Here is a 13,011-nt window from a genome sequence, read left to right as displayed (position 1 = left end):
TTAGTTAGTAAAATTTTGGTTGGCAATTCATTAGGAATCTGTTACTAAATTCTGAAAAATAAATTAGTTACCATTTTGTTAGCAATCTGTTGCTAATACACTAACAAATTCGGGGTGTTGGTAAAATCCGTTAGCAATTGGGATTTTTTTTGTAGTGTGCTAGTTTCGCAAATAAAACACAAACCGACATGGAAACACTAATACCTAAATCCGGATATTAACATAAAAAATTATTTCTCCATTTTACATTTTTTTTAGAACACTAATATTTAAGTCCGGATAAATATAACATACTAGTTCCGCAAATAAAACACAAAACGACATGGAAAAACATTCAATCAACTAATATGCATTATTATACAAGTTTCGACATAAACTAAATCGAAATACCTCGATGTAGTATTTTGTGTGAAAATTTGAGTCCGAAGGAGTGAAACCGCAATAATACGATGCTCTACTACAATGTGAGACCTACCTTCTTAATGTTTTGTGTGACGGGAGGGGCCCAGATTTTTTTTTTTTAAACACGACCGGGGGGTGGGGGGGACCAGAAACAAGATTGAAGTAAAAAAATGGGGGGAGGGCTCGTTCTGGTCGGGGAAGAAGACAAAGGGGATTTTATAATCAGGGGTATAGCGTGCTGATTTTGTACGCTATATGTATAGCATAAAAATTCAGCATGCTATATATATATCAGTCAAATCGTCAGACTATATAGCGTCTTGTATTTGGACGTTATATATAGAAAGGTAACTTTCTTTTTTACACTTATTAATGTACTTTGAGTCCAAAAAAACAACAATTGGGTTCCGGTCCTTTTTCTCATAATTGACCAAATGCCGCAGTTTCTTGTCTTCCTATAAGCCAGAAATGTCTGGAAAAAGCTGCATGGACCATAATTATTTGGACGAAATAAAAAGGAAAAGAAGGATAGGAGAATCGTGAAACATGCTTATCCATAATTGTGGTCTGTGGACATACAAAAAAAGAACAAAGGGAAAGTAGTCGAAAAATAATTTAAGTTTATATATCGAAACAATGTAGATCTTTTTTATACCATCAGTTTGGTTTAACATTCGTTATATATAACAAGTTATTCTTTCATTTTTTTAGTGTACCATATCAGGTTATGTGAAAAGTTGCCTGCTGTTACTATATCTTGATGGCGTAAGAAATCTATACATTATAGCTATCCAAAATTTAAAGCCTTTCGAAAATGAAAGCCACTAAAGACTAATGTCTCTTTCACCAAAAGTAAAGTCTTTCTTTATGGAGTAATTCTTTCTTTTCTTTTTTAGTGGAGAATGATTGCTTCTACATTGATCACACAGTGTGAAATATTGCTCTTTATATATCACAATCTTCTTGCCTTGTGCAGAACACCATATATAACAAGATTACTGCTTCCTCTCAGTAATTCTCCAATAAGCAAATTTCAGAAACTCTTTGCTAATGGCTTTTTCGTGTAGCATAGTGTCCAAATCCATGGTAATATTTCCCAGCTTCAAGCCGTGTCTACTCAAGACAATAATAGCCATGTGAGTTAACAGCTAACATCCTAAGTAGTTTTCCTTTCAAAAATGCATGCGTACATGCAAGATTATATCATCTTTATTAACGGAATAAGCTGTAAAAATACTCCTCTACTATATGAAATATCTTCATTTACCTTCATTATACTTTGGAGTAATAACTCATAGTACCCTTTCTGTTACAAAATCGTCTCATATTTTTCCTAATTAATCATTAAGGACTTCCAAACTGAAGTTTAACTAAGGACAATTTTAAACCATAAGTCAAAAGTAAAGATGTAAATTCGGATATTTTTCCTAAAGTGTTGTGACACGTGGAATCCATGCTAGAAGCCAAGGTATGAATGATCTCAAGTTATTATGGAAGATATTTCGTCGAGTAGAAGAGTAAATTTGTGCATTTCCCTTACTTAAATTCATGAATTACTTTTGGCTGACATTTCTTCTTGATTTGTTGGATTAATGTTCGTGTTTGATTTGCAGAAGATGCCTAAATACTCATACAACAAGGAGGCCGCCAAGGCCACCGGTAAAAACTAAACCACCACAAAACAACAATTACAAAGACAAGAAAGAGACTCTGATGACAGAGGAGAACAGTAACAGAAAGCTCCAAGACAATAATTCCATGGTCAAATCAAACTAGGAATCTTGTTTCTTAAAGCTAATAAGTCATTCGTACTTACTCTAAACTTATTCTGTAGTAGGTGCTTGTATTGTCCTTCTGTTTCCTATTTTCCTTTGGTTATCCTGTTAGGGGTCGTTTAGGGATTGTAATATAGGGTTTTTAATGCATGGATCGTAATAATGCAAAAGTTGTACTAATATAAGAGAAATTGTAATATACCGATTATAATGCACGGATTACTAATATATATGGATTGTAACACTGTGACTGATCTAAAAGTTCAAGTATTTTGTAACCTTGTAATATCGTTGAAAGGGTATATGGTAACCTTTGCAGATTATCCTTATGTATGTAATGGCGAAAATCGCAATGATAAAAATGTTCATCAACACTAGTATAGGAATTGAAGAAAAGAACAACCAATGAGTACGACCCAAGTTAAGAAACTATCGGAATATTGACATATATTTTGAATGGCAAACCTTTTTCAATAGCAAATGCTATGTTACTATTGATGAGCCGTCAGAATCCGTCGGTTATGTAGTAGTGTCAATTCCCGGTAAAATCTTAGTGCTACTTTTTGCGACGACTGGTATTTAAAGCCCGGTGCACACTCCACATTCATGTAGATTTCGGAGTAGGTTCGTCCCCAAGTGATGTAATATAGACAGTCTACCCTAATATAAGCGTCTGTGGCTGATTTTATAACCCAAACTCGTGATAACGAAAATAACTTTATCATTGCTCCAAAGCTCCCCTTTGCATTTAGAAAATATAGTTGTTATAAAAGAGAATTAGATGTTAGTTGCTTTAGTTTTTGTCTTATTTATTCTAAAAATAATTACTTTGAATAACATATCCCGCACTTGAAATCATGTTGTTTGAACGAAGATTAGCTTGTTATTAGCAAAAAAGACGTTTCACGCTTAGTGTATTTACAAATTTTCAATCAATTGGAAGATGCAGCAAGATAATACAAGAAAAGAAAGGATTCATGTATAAATATACAAAAGAAATTAAAAACAAAAATAATAAGGGTGAGGTATAGAAGAAGCAGCAGCAGCAGCAGCATAAGAAGGAGAAGAGTTAAAATTCAAGTTCGTAGGTTGTCACCCAACAGCAACAACGGACAAAAATACATTAGGTGTAGGATGTTGCAGGAACAGACAAAAGTATATTAGGCGTACTACGCTTAAGGAAAAAAAAAATGATATTGTATAGCCGTTTTCAAAATAATAGCTGGAAAAAAATATAATTTTGTATGTTTNNAAAAAAAAAAACAAATACCCAATGTTTTCAGGACAATATTTTCTTCAAAAATTTAATTATTTTTCTAAATATTCACACAAATACAAAGTAACTGATGTGTTGATTTACTTTTTTACGCAAAAACAACGTTAAAATCTATGCTCCATAACGAAAAAGAAAGAACTCTTTTTTGGGTTGAAAAAGAAAGTACTCTTTCTACAACATGAAAACAAAGTACTCATTTTATAAAATAAAAAAAATACTTTTTCTACATCATGAAAAGAAAATACTCATTTTGTTGAAATGAACGAATATACTTTTTTTAAATCATGAAAAGAAAATACTTTTTTTTGTTGAAATGAAAGAAAATACTTTTTAATATATCATTTTGTTGAAGTGAAAGAAAATATTTTTTTCTGCATCATGAAAAAAAAGTATTTCTTTTGTTAAAATGAAAAAAAAATATCATGAAAAGAAAATACTCAATAATTTTTTTTACCTATAACATGAAAAGAAAGTACTATTAATAATATTTTTATTTGGGGTGGGAGTAGGGGTGAGGGGGGTGGTGGGGTGGGGATGGAGAACAGGGTGGGAAGGTTGAAAAAGAGTTTTGGAAAATACTTTTCCTTCTTTTGATAGGGAAAATATTCTCCAATTGGAGGAAAATGAGTTCATGAGGAAAATATTTTCCAAAATATTTAAGGCAACCAAACATGGGAAAATTGGAAAATATTTTCGGAAAAATATTTTCCTTCATACCAAATACACCCTAAGTCCTGAATTCCAAATTAGCAGCTCTAAATTCAGGATACTTAGTCCTGAAATTTGAAAAAATTAACTAAACTTTAAAAATATTGTACAATATTTTAAACAATTATCTTAAAAGTAGCTACTGGTACACTTCACCTTGTGAAGTTTCTCGCTAGCTGGTGTTACAAGGTTCATTTTAGAGGTGAATTTTACAAGGCTCCTTCAAGGTAACAATATAATTTTGAAAGATTAAACTTGAATGGACGCTTTTATCATGTCTAAAGTGTTGAGATTTTCAAAATCCAAATGTAAGCTAAAAACATCAAAAGAGTCATAAATTTGAGATTTCGGAAATCCAAGTGCAATTCATCGTTAATAACTATATACTCCTGTAACGCAAATTTGGTCATTGCCTGTACAAGTATAATTGTCAACTACGGAAAAAATATCACTCTAGAATATCTAAGTTTAATTTTTTTTTTTTTCTTCATTTTTACCAAATTATCTGAAACGCATGAAAGGAAAAGTGAAAAAAAAATCAAATGGATCCATTCTCGTGGAAGAAAGAAAATCAAGAACTACAAAATGAAGAAATAAGAAAATCACCCCACTCGCGTTTATGCGTTATTATTAGACACAAAAATACAAGTGATAACGGTTTAAAAGTTATATGTTTAGTCAACTTTTATGAGTCCAAGTGTTGAGATTTCAAAAATCCAAGTGCGGTCCAATTAAATCAAAAGAGTCATAAATTTGTCCATTGTTATTAACTATGTAAACTTTGTCATTACTGTACAAGTAGAATTGTCACCGAAAAAAAAATTATTCATATAAACATTTTTCCATTTCATCAAATTATATGATACGCAAAACAACAACAAGAAAATACCCAATGTAATCCCATATTTGTGGAGCATGGGTAAAATAAAGTACAGGCAGACATTATCCCTAATTTGTGAAGATAGAGATGCTATATCTCTAAGATCTGATACACATTATAAAAATGAGAAAAAGGGAAAGAAATCAAATGGACTCTCTCTCGTGTAAAAAGGAAGAGAAGAACTACAAAATGCTTTATATTGAAGGGTAAACATGTAATATATAAAATCGTTTTTGTTTATAAGTAATTTTGTTAGGAAAATAAAATAAAACAAGGGAAGTAAATGTAGTAGTTCAAAGTACACGAGAGGTAAATGCTATGTACACAAACATGGAGGGATGTTTATGAGATAATTACCTATTCAACTATAGCAATTTAAGTGCTACTACTTTGAAAATTGAACTGCAATTCATTAGTAGTCACTACTCCCTCCTGTCCAAAATAAGTGATTTTTTGACCTTTTTTTTATGGTCCAAAATAAGTGATTTTTTCAGATTTCAAGAATGAATTAATTATTTTTTCCCTACATTGCCCTTGGAGTAAATAGTGTTGGAGTATGTGTTAGGAGTATTTATCTGAAGAGATAGCAAAGGTTAATATGGTCAATTTCATTGCTAATTAATGCTAAAAGGTGGATTTCTTAATCTGTGTGAAAACAGCTAAAAAATCACTTATTTTGGACCAGAGAGAGTAGCATTTATGATTGTTTAATACGCTTGCATCCGAATAAAAAGAGAGGAAAAAAGTTTCTACTGTTGCTTTGAATGTTGTATGTACAATATTTATAAAGTTATTTAGAGTATTTCATTAATAATGCGACACTTGAAGTTTTAGAATTAGATATATGCTATTTCATTTATCTGGCATTAAAAGTTTTCGATTATAATGCTGTTATGAAAAGTTTTTGAGATTTCCTTGGGGGTACAGAACATGAGCGAAAAAAATTTCTGTTTCTTGAGTAATATAATATGTGAGAATTTGCCATCCTCTCACTCGACAAGTTGCCAAACCATTACAAAATCGATCGAAAAGTAAGGGAGATCTTTTATGTTAATTTCATGAGTATTTAGATATTGCGCCCCAAAACTGCAAATGAACCTAAAAAATTCATCTAGCTGATATTAATATGAGAAGTATCATCTATAAAAAAAAATAAAAACTGCGAGAACTTAGATTAAAAGATGGACCCATCCTAGTTGTAACAATAGAAACAACAAACCCAATGTAATGTCACAGGTGGGGTCGTAAGGTCTTGGGAGGGTAGCACACAGACCTTACCCTACCTTGTGAAGATAGAAAGGTTGTTTCCAATAGACCATCGGCCTATCCTAGGTGTGATCGCACCAAATTCAAGTGCCTCTGTGTGTCTGTATCTAGTCAGAAAAGTTTTCTAATATTTCAAGGCAGTAAAAGATTAAGGCAGTTTTCTTGTTTTTTTTTTTGATGGATACAAGATTAAGACAGTTATATGTAATAATAAAAAAGTTATACATACTGAAACGAGAATGCATTTTATATTTTACTTTGAGAATATAGAATATAGGAAGTGAATTGTTCATTCCTCCATGCGACTTTCCTCTGACCGCTTTTGCGAAACCTTGACCTTGATCGGCAGTGTAAGGGATGGCTCTTTTTCGAGCGCAGCAGGCGCTTTGACCATGTGAATGCTCTGCTCGAGCTCCTTCGCTGCTTCTCTCTGCTCCTTGGCTTTCTTTCCTTTCATCCTGTCCGATTTGCCAACTAATGTTAATAGCAACTAAAGGCATATGACAAATAAAAAGTGATGGAAATTAATGAAGCACAATCTAAGGAACCTCTTCGCGATATGTCTATCCTCCCTATCAACTCTGATTTTATCAATTTTCTTGATGGCCTTCAAAGTGTTCTCAGTTAGATTCCTGTCATATCTCTCCGGCCTATTACGCTTCCTCTCGAATTCAAATGTCGAGTCCTTCAAATAGGAATTAGCAGCAGGAAAAGAAATTTCAGTATCCCAAAAAACAAAGAAGTAAATGAAGTTTAATTCAACAAAGAGCATATAAATCGTATCACAAAAAGAGTGGCATCGTTTACCTGAGTCATGTCCTTTCCATGCAGCCGCCTATATGCTTTTGTCCATTTTACTTTACGTGGATTCCTCTTCATCTTAAAGTTCTTGTGACACTTAGATCTACAGAACCGAAAGATCTGCACAGAGAGAAACTTTTCCTTTACTTGATGAACGGCCTAGAATTCAGAACAACTCATTTCCTAGCAACGATTCACCCCCCCCCCCCCTCCCTCCCTTTTTCACGAGAACCGCATGAAACTGGAAAGAAAAGCAATGAGGAAAATATGGTGTGCCATAAAAGAGACAACCAGAAAGATCATAAATCAATGACTAGTCCCAAAACACTCTTCGACTCAACTGCAATTTAGGTGAAAGAGTTTAACTACTATTCTTTCATGCGACTCAATTTGTGATTGAACAGCTATTTAGTTAGCTTTGAATGCAGTACAGCACTTTATTCAAGGTTAAATAGAGTATTGTCCAAAAATAATCGCTCAAATCATTATAGGGCCTGTGGAAAAGAATCATTAAAGGACCCATAGCAGGTTATTCTCAAAGGTGGAATATTTTGCAGCCCCTCCCACTTCAGCAGTTGGTGTGGAAGCTTGCAACCAATATTTCCTCTCTTGTTCTAGGCTTTGCTCCTCACACTTCTCTCTGTTCCACCCAATTGTGGCTATGCAGCCAAGGGCTGTAATACTCACAGAAAACCCCTCATTAAGCTTTTAAACAGCTACAAGAATTAAGATTGGAAGAAAATGAGGGAGACGATTTTCCAAAACCCTAATTTGTAGCCATATTAAGGCTAAACTCGAGGATCTTCAGCAGGGGAGAACGGAGGGAAGCTCGACCCGCCAGTGTTTTGAAAGGCAGGGGCGTGAGACTGAGACAAGGCGTTTTACCTAAGACAGGGCAAGGCTCAAGTCCCGAGACACAGGGTGTAAGCCACATGGATCTTAATTTTAATTATCTTTTAAATCGTTAAAATATCATAAATTATTCAAAATATGTAAAATATAATAGAAATTATAAAAATAAAAATAAAAATTGCAAAAAGTATTATAGAAAGAAATAATATAAATCAACATTCTAACACAAAATTAGACAATACAAAATTTCAAATGTATAAAGTTAATCAGTGTCAATGTTCATCCTCGTATACATCAACATCCATATTTCTAATGAGTTGCTAAATGTTTTTGTTCATATCTTTTAACAACTTTATATATAAATATAATGCATTATGAATTAGTAAGGAGATGAAAATAATGTGGCCAAAGTTTAAAATAACAATACCAATTAAGAAACCAAAAAGAAAAAAATAAAAACCTCTTTTGGGAATATAAATGAAAAAGCTGTTAAAACCAATTAAGAAATTAAAAAAGGTTGGAAAAAGAAAAGAACTTAAAAAGGAACTTACTCTGAATCTTATACGTAAGTAATAGGAGAAACAAACGGTGTTTCACAGAATTCTCCGTCAGCTTATTTTGGAAAGAAGAGAAAAGGTATTGTTCAAGAATTATCCATTATCTTCTTCACTACTCTCCCCTGCCATTTTCCCCTAAATTCCCTCTACCCACCCCCCACCCCCAACCAAAATTTGTCTGTAATGGCTTTGAGAATTAATCCTCTATCCTAAATTGTGTTCCAAACCCAAATCCAAGTTTCTGAAACCGAGACTGAAGAAGCAATGGTACCTATTTTTCCCTAATTTCTCTGCTACCCGCTGTCCATGCCCACTCCACTCAAGCAAGTTATATTATTTGTAAAACAGCAACAGGCAGTCTCAAAGTTTTGAAATTGTTATATTTGTATGTTTATGGTGAAGAAATAGATCCATGTTGCGGTATTCTTCTTCTTTAGATTTCTCACCAGATTTGCTTCAACTCCTAGGCGTGCGTCTCTCTCTTAAGGCGCAATGCGCGCCTGGGCGAATGCCTAATCATTTGAGACGTACGCCTAATGGAACTACGCTTTCCATTTCCGTTTCCGAGGCGATTTTTGACCGCCCCGCCCTGATGTGCGCCCTAAGACTCGCCCCAAGATTGCTTGTAAAAACACTGACACCTGCTACTCTATTTCTTGGGTAGAAACTAGAGAAACACCATCAAAACCATGACAATGAAAAAAATGCAGGGGTGCTACCATAGCAAAAGCTCAAGAAGAAGAAAAATCTGCATAACTAACGGAATGACACGTAAGATGCAGCCCACATGATGTGATAGTTATTGTGGTACTAAATCTATCTTAGTCTGATCCAGAGTTGACATTAACAAATAAAAGCTCATTCTTAAATCTAGAGCGGCTATTTTCTGAAATAATATTTAAGTGTTTTCTGATGTGATGGAATGTGAGAAATAAAAGGACTTCTGGAAAAAAAAGGTCTTCTTGTTGCCCAGAAAGCAGGTTATTGTGCGCCATTGAATGCTAATTGTAAGAGAAAACAGAAAGGAAGAGAAACCAGAATTCCTCACAGCTTAAAGAACAAAGGCATCTAGGATCATTAAAACTCAAGGAAAACTAGCGGTCGGAAGATTATTGGTCTCCAGGTCCTGTTGGAGCCTTGACTCCCGATTCACAATATAGCTTTGGAATTAATGATGATCAAAAGGATATTGGCAATGAAAAATATCAATAGCATTTTTTGATGGACATAGGCTGGTCTATTGGGTAGAAGTAAAACATTCGCTCAACAATTGCTCCTCACAAATGTAATATAACCAATTGATCGGGTTCGAGAATAGGGATCTCGAATCCATGAGAAAAAAGCATGACTGCTATTCTCTTTTTCAATAAATACTTACTTCACATCCGGCCTTGGCCAATATATCGCCTACACCCCTTAAAAGCCTTTTATGACTTTTTGAATGAGAAATGAAGTGAACTTGACCAACAAGGTTGGTCATGTATGTTTTCTTGATTAAGTTCAGGATTATGTGCACAGGCAATGAAAATCATATAGTTCCACAATCCTTATGTAATATTTATAGATTATGTTATATTGTTGATGACTACAGCGTATGAATGTTAAGCTTCTCATAAGACATGCAACAACAACAGCAACATACCAAATATAATTCCATGGGTGGGTTATGGAGAGAGTAGTGTATACACAGACCTTACCCCTACCTTGTAGGGTAGAGAGGTTGTTTCCAATATACCCTCGGCTCATAAGATATGCCTAAATCTTAGTTTGCCTCTTTTCCTTTATAGAGTTCAATTGTTTATTTGATAAATTATTACTTCATCAAAAAAATCTAAATGTTAATGGTACTTATGTCTGATCTATAGTGATGTGGAATAAAACCTGTTGCTGTTAGGCTAGATGGAGTGAACCGTTCTTTCCGATAAATTGTTACTTCATCAAAAATCTAAATGTTAATGGTACTTATGTCTGATCGATAGTGATGTGGAATAAAACCTGTTGCTGTTAGGCTAGATGGAGTGAACCGTTCTTACTGGAGACCTATATGAATGAGTTTCAATTTGGCTTCCTGAGAGTATACTTTAAATTAGTGTCTTTTTCATGAATAAAAAGGTCAAGACTTTAAATTAGGATTTCCCCTAGATTTTTAGCACAAAGAAGATTTAACTTTTTTTTCAATTTTTCAAGCTTCCCTAAACAAGAGCTTGCGCATAGTAATAGCACATTGAAATGGTTAGCTCAATTTAGCGATGCACATTTGGAACTCGCGGTCCTAGTGCAGGTCTGCCTGAAAGTTCATCCTTACCCAGCTCAAACATGAAAGTAGTTAAATTTATAGCCACAGAACAGTTAGATTATACCTTCTACAAACTCAAATCTAGTCTCAGACCAGATAATCAGCAATCAGACTGTAAACCAGTATGCATTATAGCTCGATATTAAGTCAAGGATCCTTAGCAATACTCAAAACTTAAAATCTAAGTAACCTATGATATTTTTTCATAACCAAAAATTCCCAAGGGCCAGCATAGGTTCGAAACTCGTTAGATAATGGGCCCTCCCCTCTACTCTTCTCCACTTAAATACCAGGGTTTGTCTACGGTAAGTGTTGAACCCATCACGTACGCTTAACCCCCACATTCAGCGTCGCGTTCTTACCACTAGACCAGAGCCTCTGAGGCTCCACTTTATCCTATGATTTCGCAGCGGAAAACATATTGAGTCCAGCAAATAACCATTTTTTTAAAAACCATTACTAAGGTATGCATATCATAAAGTAAGTAAAAATGGAGGAAAGATTAATATCCAACCTTTGCATCATTTCGAACAAACTGAATACCATGGCCTGGATATATAGTTGAGGAACAAAACCAACATTTCTCCAATCTCATTGTGTTCTCCTGTTAAGCTTCCCTGATTCTCTCTGTAATATAAAATGTACCATTAAATAAAAACCATGAAACTATCAAGGACAAAGCGATTTAATAAGCAAAACTGGAGGGTTGTACACCAAAGATAAGATCTTTATAACATAAAAGCATCGACCAAATAAATAGTTCCAGCTCAACTATTGAGGAACTACTGGGAATAAAAAATACAAAGATATTTAATAAGAAATTAAGCTAAAAAAAGAGAATGGTAGAAAGTTTAAGAAAAAGGGGATGGAAGAGAGAGAATCACTCGGAGCACGCAAAGAGGAAGAGAGTGCGGTGGCGGCGCCGGCGGCGGTAAACAGAGGGGGAGCAAGTGGACGGTGGCGGAGAGCGGAGCAGCTAGCTGACCAATGAGCCTACGAATGGCGGCAGAAACTAATATAGGGTTGAGGCCTCGGAACTATGCAAGCTCGCAATATCGCATTATAAGTCGCGTCCTACTAAATATTAGTCGAAATTGCGATTTACGACGAATCAGTTTTTTTATTTTTTTTTATTATAACCATGTCAAATATTTGAGTTATTTGGATTATATGTAAATAATGTTTATATTTAAACATTCTCGATAAATATAAATAATTATTGGATATTAATTATGAAACACTACTTGAAAAAGATTTCCCAAATCTTCTAGTTGTAATTCTATTTTCTTTTTTGGTACCATTCTCGTTGGTGTGATTGGATCCTAAAAATTGTCATGATCCAATTTCCTTCCGTAGGATGTCGTGACGGTCTCTAAGACTAGGTAAGCCTAACACCTACTGAATTATTAGAAGAATCAACCATCAAACAAAGAATATGAGATAAAATCGTATACACAATTACAATTCCCAAAACTGGTAGTACAAGTCATAAGCTCTATTGAGTTACTAGAAAATCCCTAAATATAGATGTTCGGAATACAATGAAATAGTTCAATGGAAATAGCAGAAGGTGACTCTGAGGCTTGCGAACGCGACGGCAGGTTTACCTTGAGTCTCCACAACTCGACCAGTCAGCTAATAATCAACAAGAACTGTGGCACTAGGATTTGCACAAAAACGTGTAGAAGCGTAGTATGAGTACACCACAGCGGTACCCAGTAAGTATCAAGACTAACCTCGGAGGAGTAGTGACGGGGGACAGTCAAGACACCTACCGGACTAAACAAGCTGGACAAGTGTATAGATGAACTAAAAGAGAAACAATATTAATATAAAGCTAAGCAGGATAAGAACACAAAGCAATACTTGCAATGATAGACTAATAACAACAATATTTAATAGGAAGCAATCAAGTAGTAATGCCGTAGAGTAAGCTAGATACAGTCTAAGTCCAGTGAAACCAAATGAAGAAAAACCAGTAAAACTCAATTGGAATAACCATTCTCACACCAGATTTGTTTAGGCATTTCCACGAGGTACCGAACCTCATAATCACAACTCACGAGTCCAAATTCATGAACCCTAATCACTTGGTACCTTGTGCCCACGTTTCAATCCATAACCGCACGGACGACTCACGTGCCAAGAGGACAACTCTCACATAGAAGGCAAGTATACAAGAGTTGTGGGTTATTCAT

General features: G+C 34.6%; 1 protein-coding gene and 1 long non-coding RNA gene across 2 annotated transcripts; one reads left to right on the top strand and one right to left on the bottom strand.

Moving 5' to 3' along the window:
- The first annotated feature begins 1,357 nt into the window (after nucleotides 1–1,357).
- Nucleotides 1,358–2,455, top strand: LOC109210623. The gene is made up of 2 exons (XR_002065583.1): nucleotides 1,358–1,538; nucleotides 2,016–2,455. It is a non-coding gene; the product is annotated as an uncharacterized LOC109210623 (long non-coding RNA).
- A 3,960-nt stretch (nucleotides 2,456–6,415) lies between these two features.
- LOC109210624 (probable ribosome biogenesis protein RLP24) lies at nucleotides 6,416–11,876 on the bottom strand. The gene is made up of 5 exons (XM_019374073.1): nucleotides 11,698–11,876; nucleotides 11,328–11,440; nucleotides 7,115–7,228; nucleotides 6,856–6,992; nucleotides 6,416–6,765 (listed from the first exon to the last, which is right to left on the bottom strand). Exons 2-5 carry the CDS (start codon nucleotides 11,406–11,408, stop codon nucleotides 6,597–6,599), a joined length of 501 nt encoding a protein of 166 aa, XP_019229618.1. The 5' UTR covers nucleotides 11,409–11,440; nucleotides 11,698–11,876; the 3' UTR covers nucleotides 6,416–6,596.
- Between the last annotated feature and the right edge of the window lie 1,135 nt (nucleotides 11,877–13,011).

This window comes from Nicotiana attenuata, unplaced genomic scaffold (assembly GCF_001879085.1).
Source record: "Nicotiana attenuata strain UT unplaced genomic scaffold, NIATTr2, whole genome shotgun sequence".
NCBI classification, from domain to species: domain Eukaryota; kingdom Viridiplantae; phylum Streptophyta; class Magnoliopsida; order Solanales; family Solanaceae; genus Nicotiana; species Nicotiana attenuata.
This window is presented reverse-complemented; position numbering and strand designations above follow the sequence as displayed.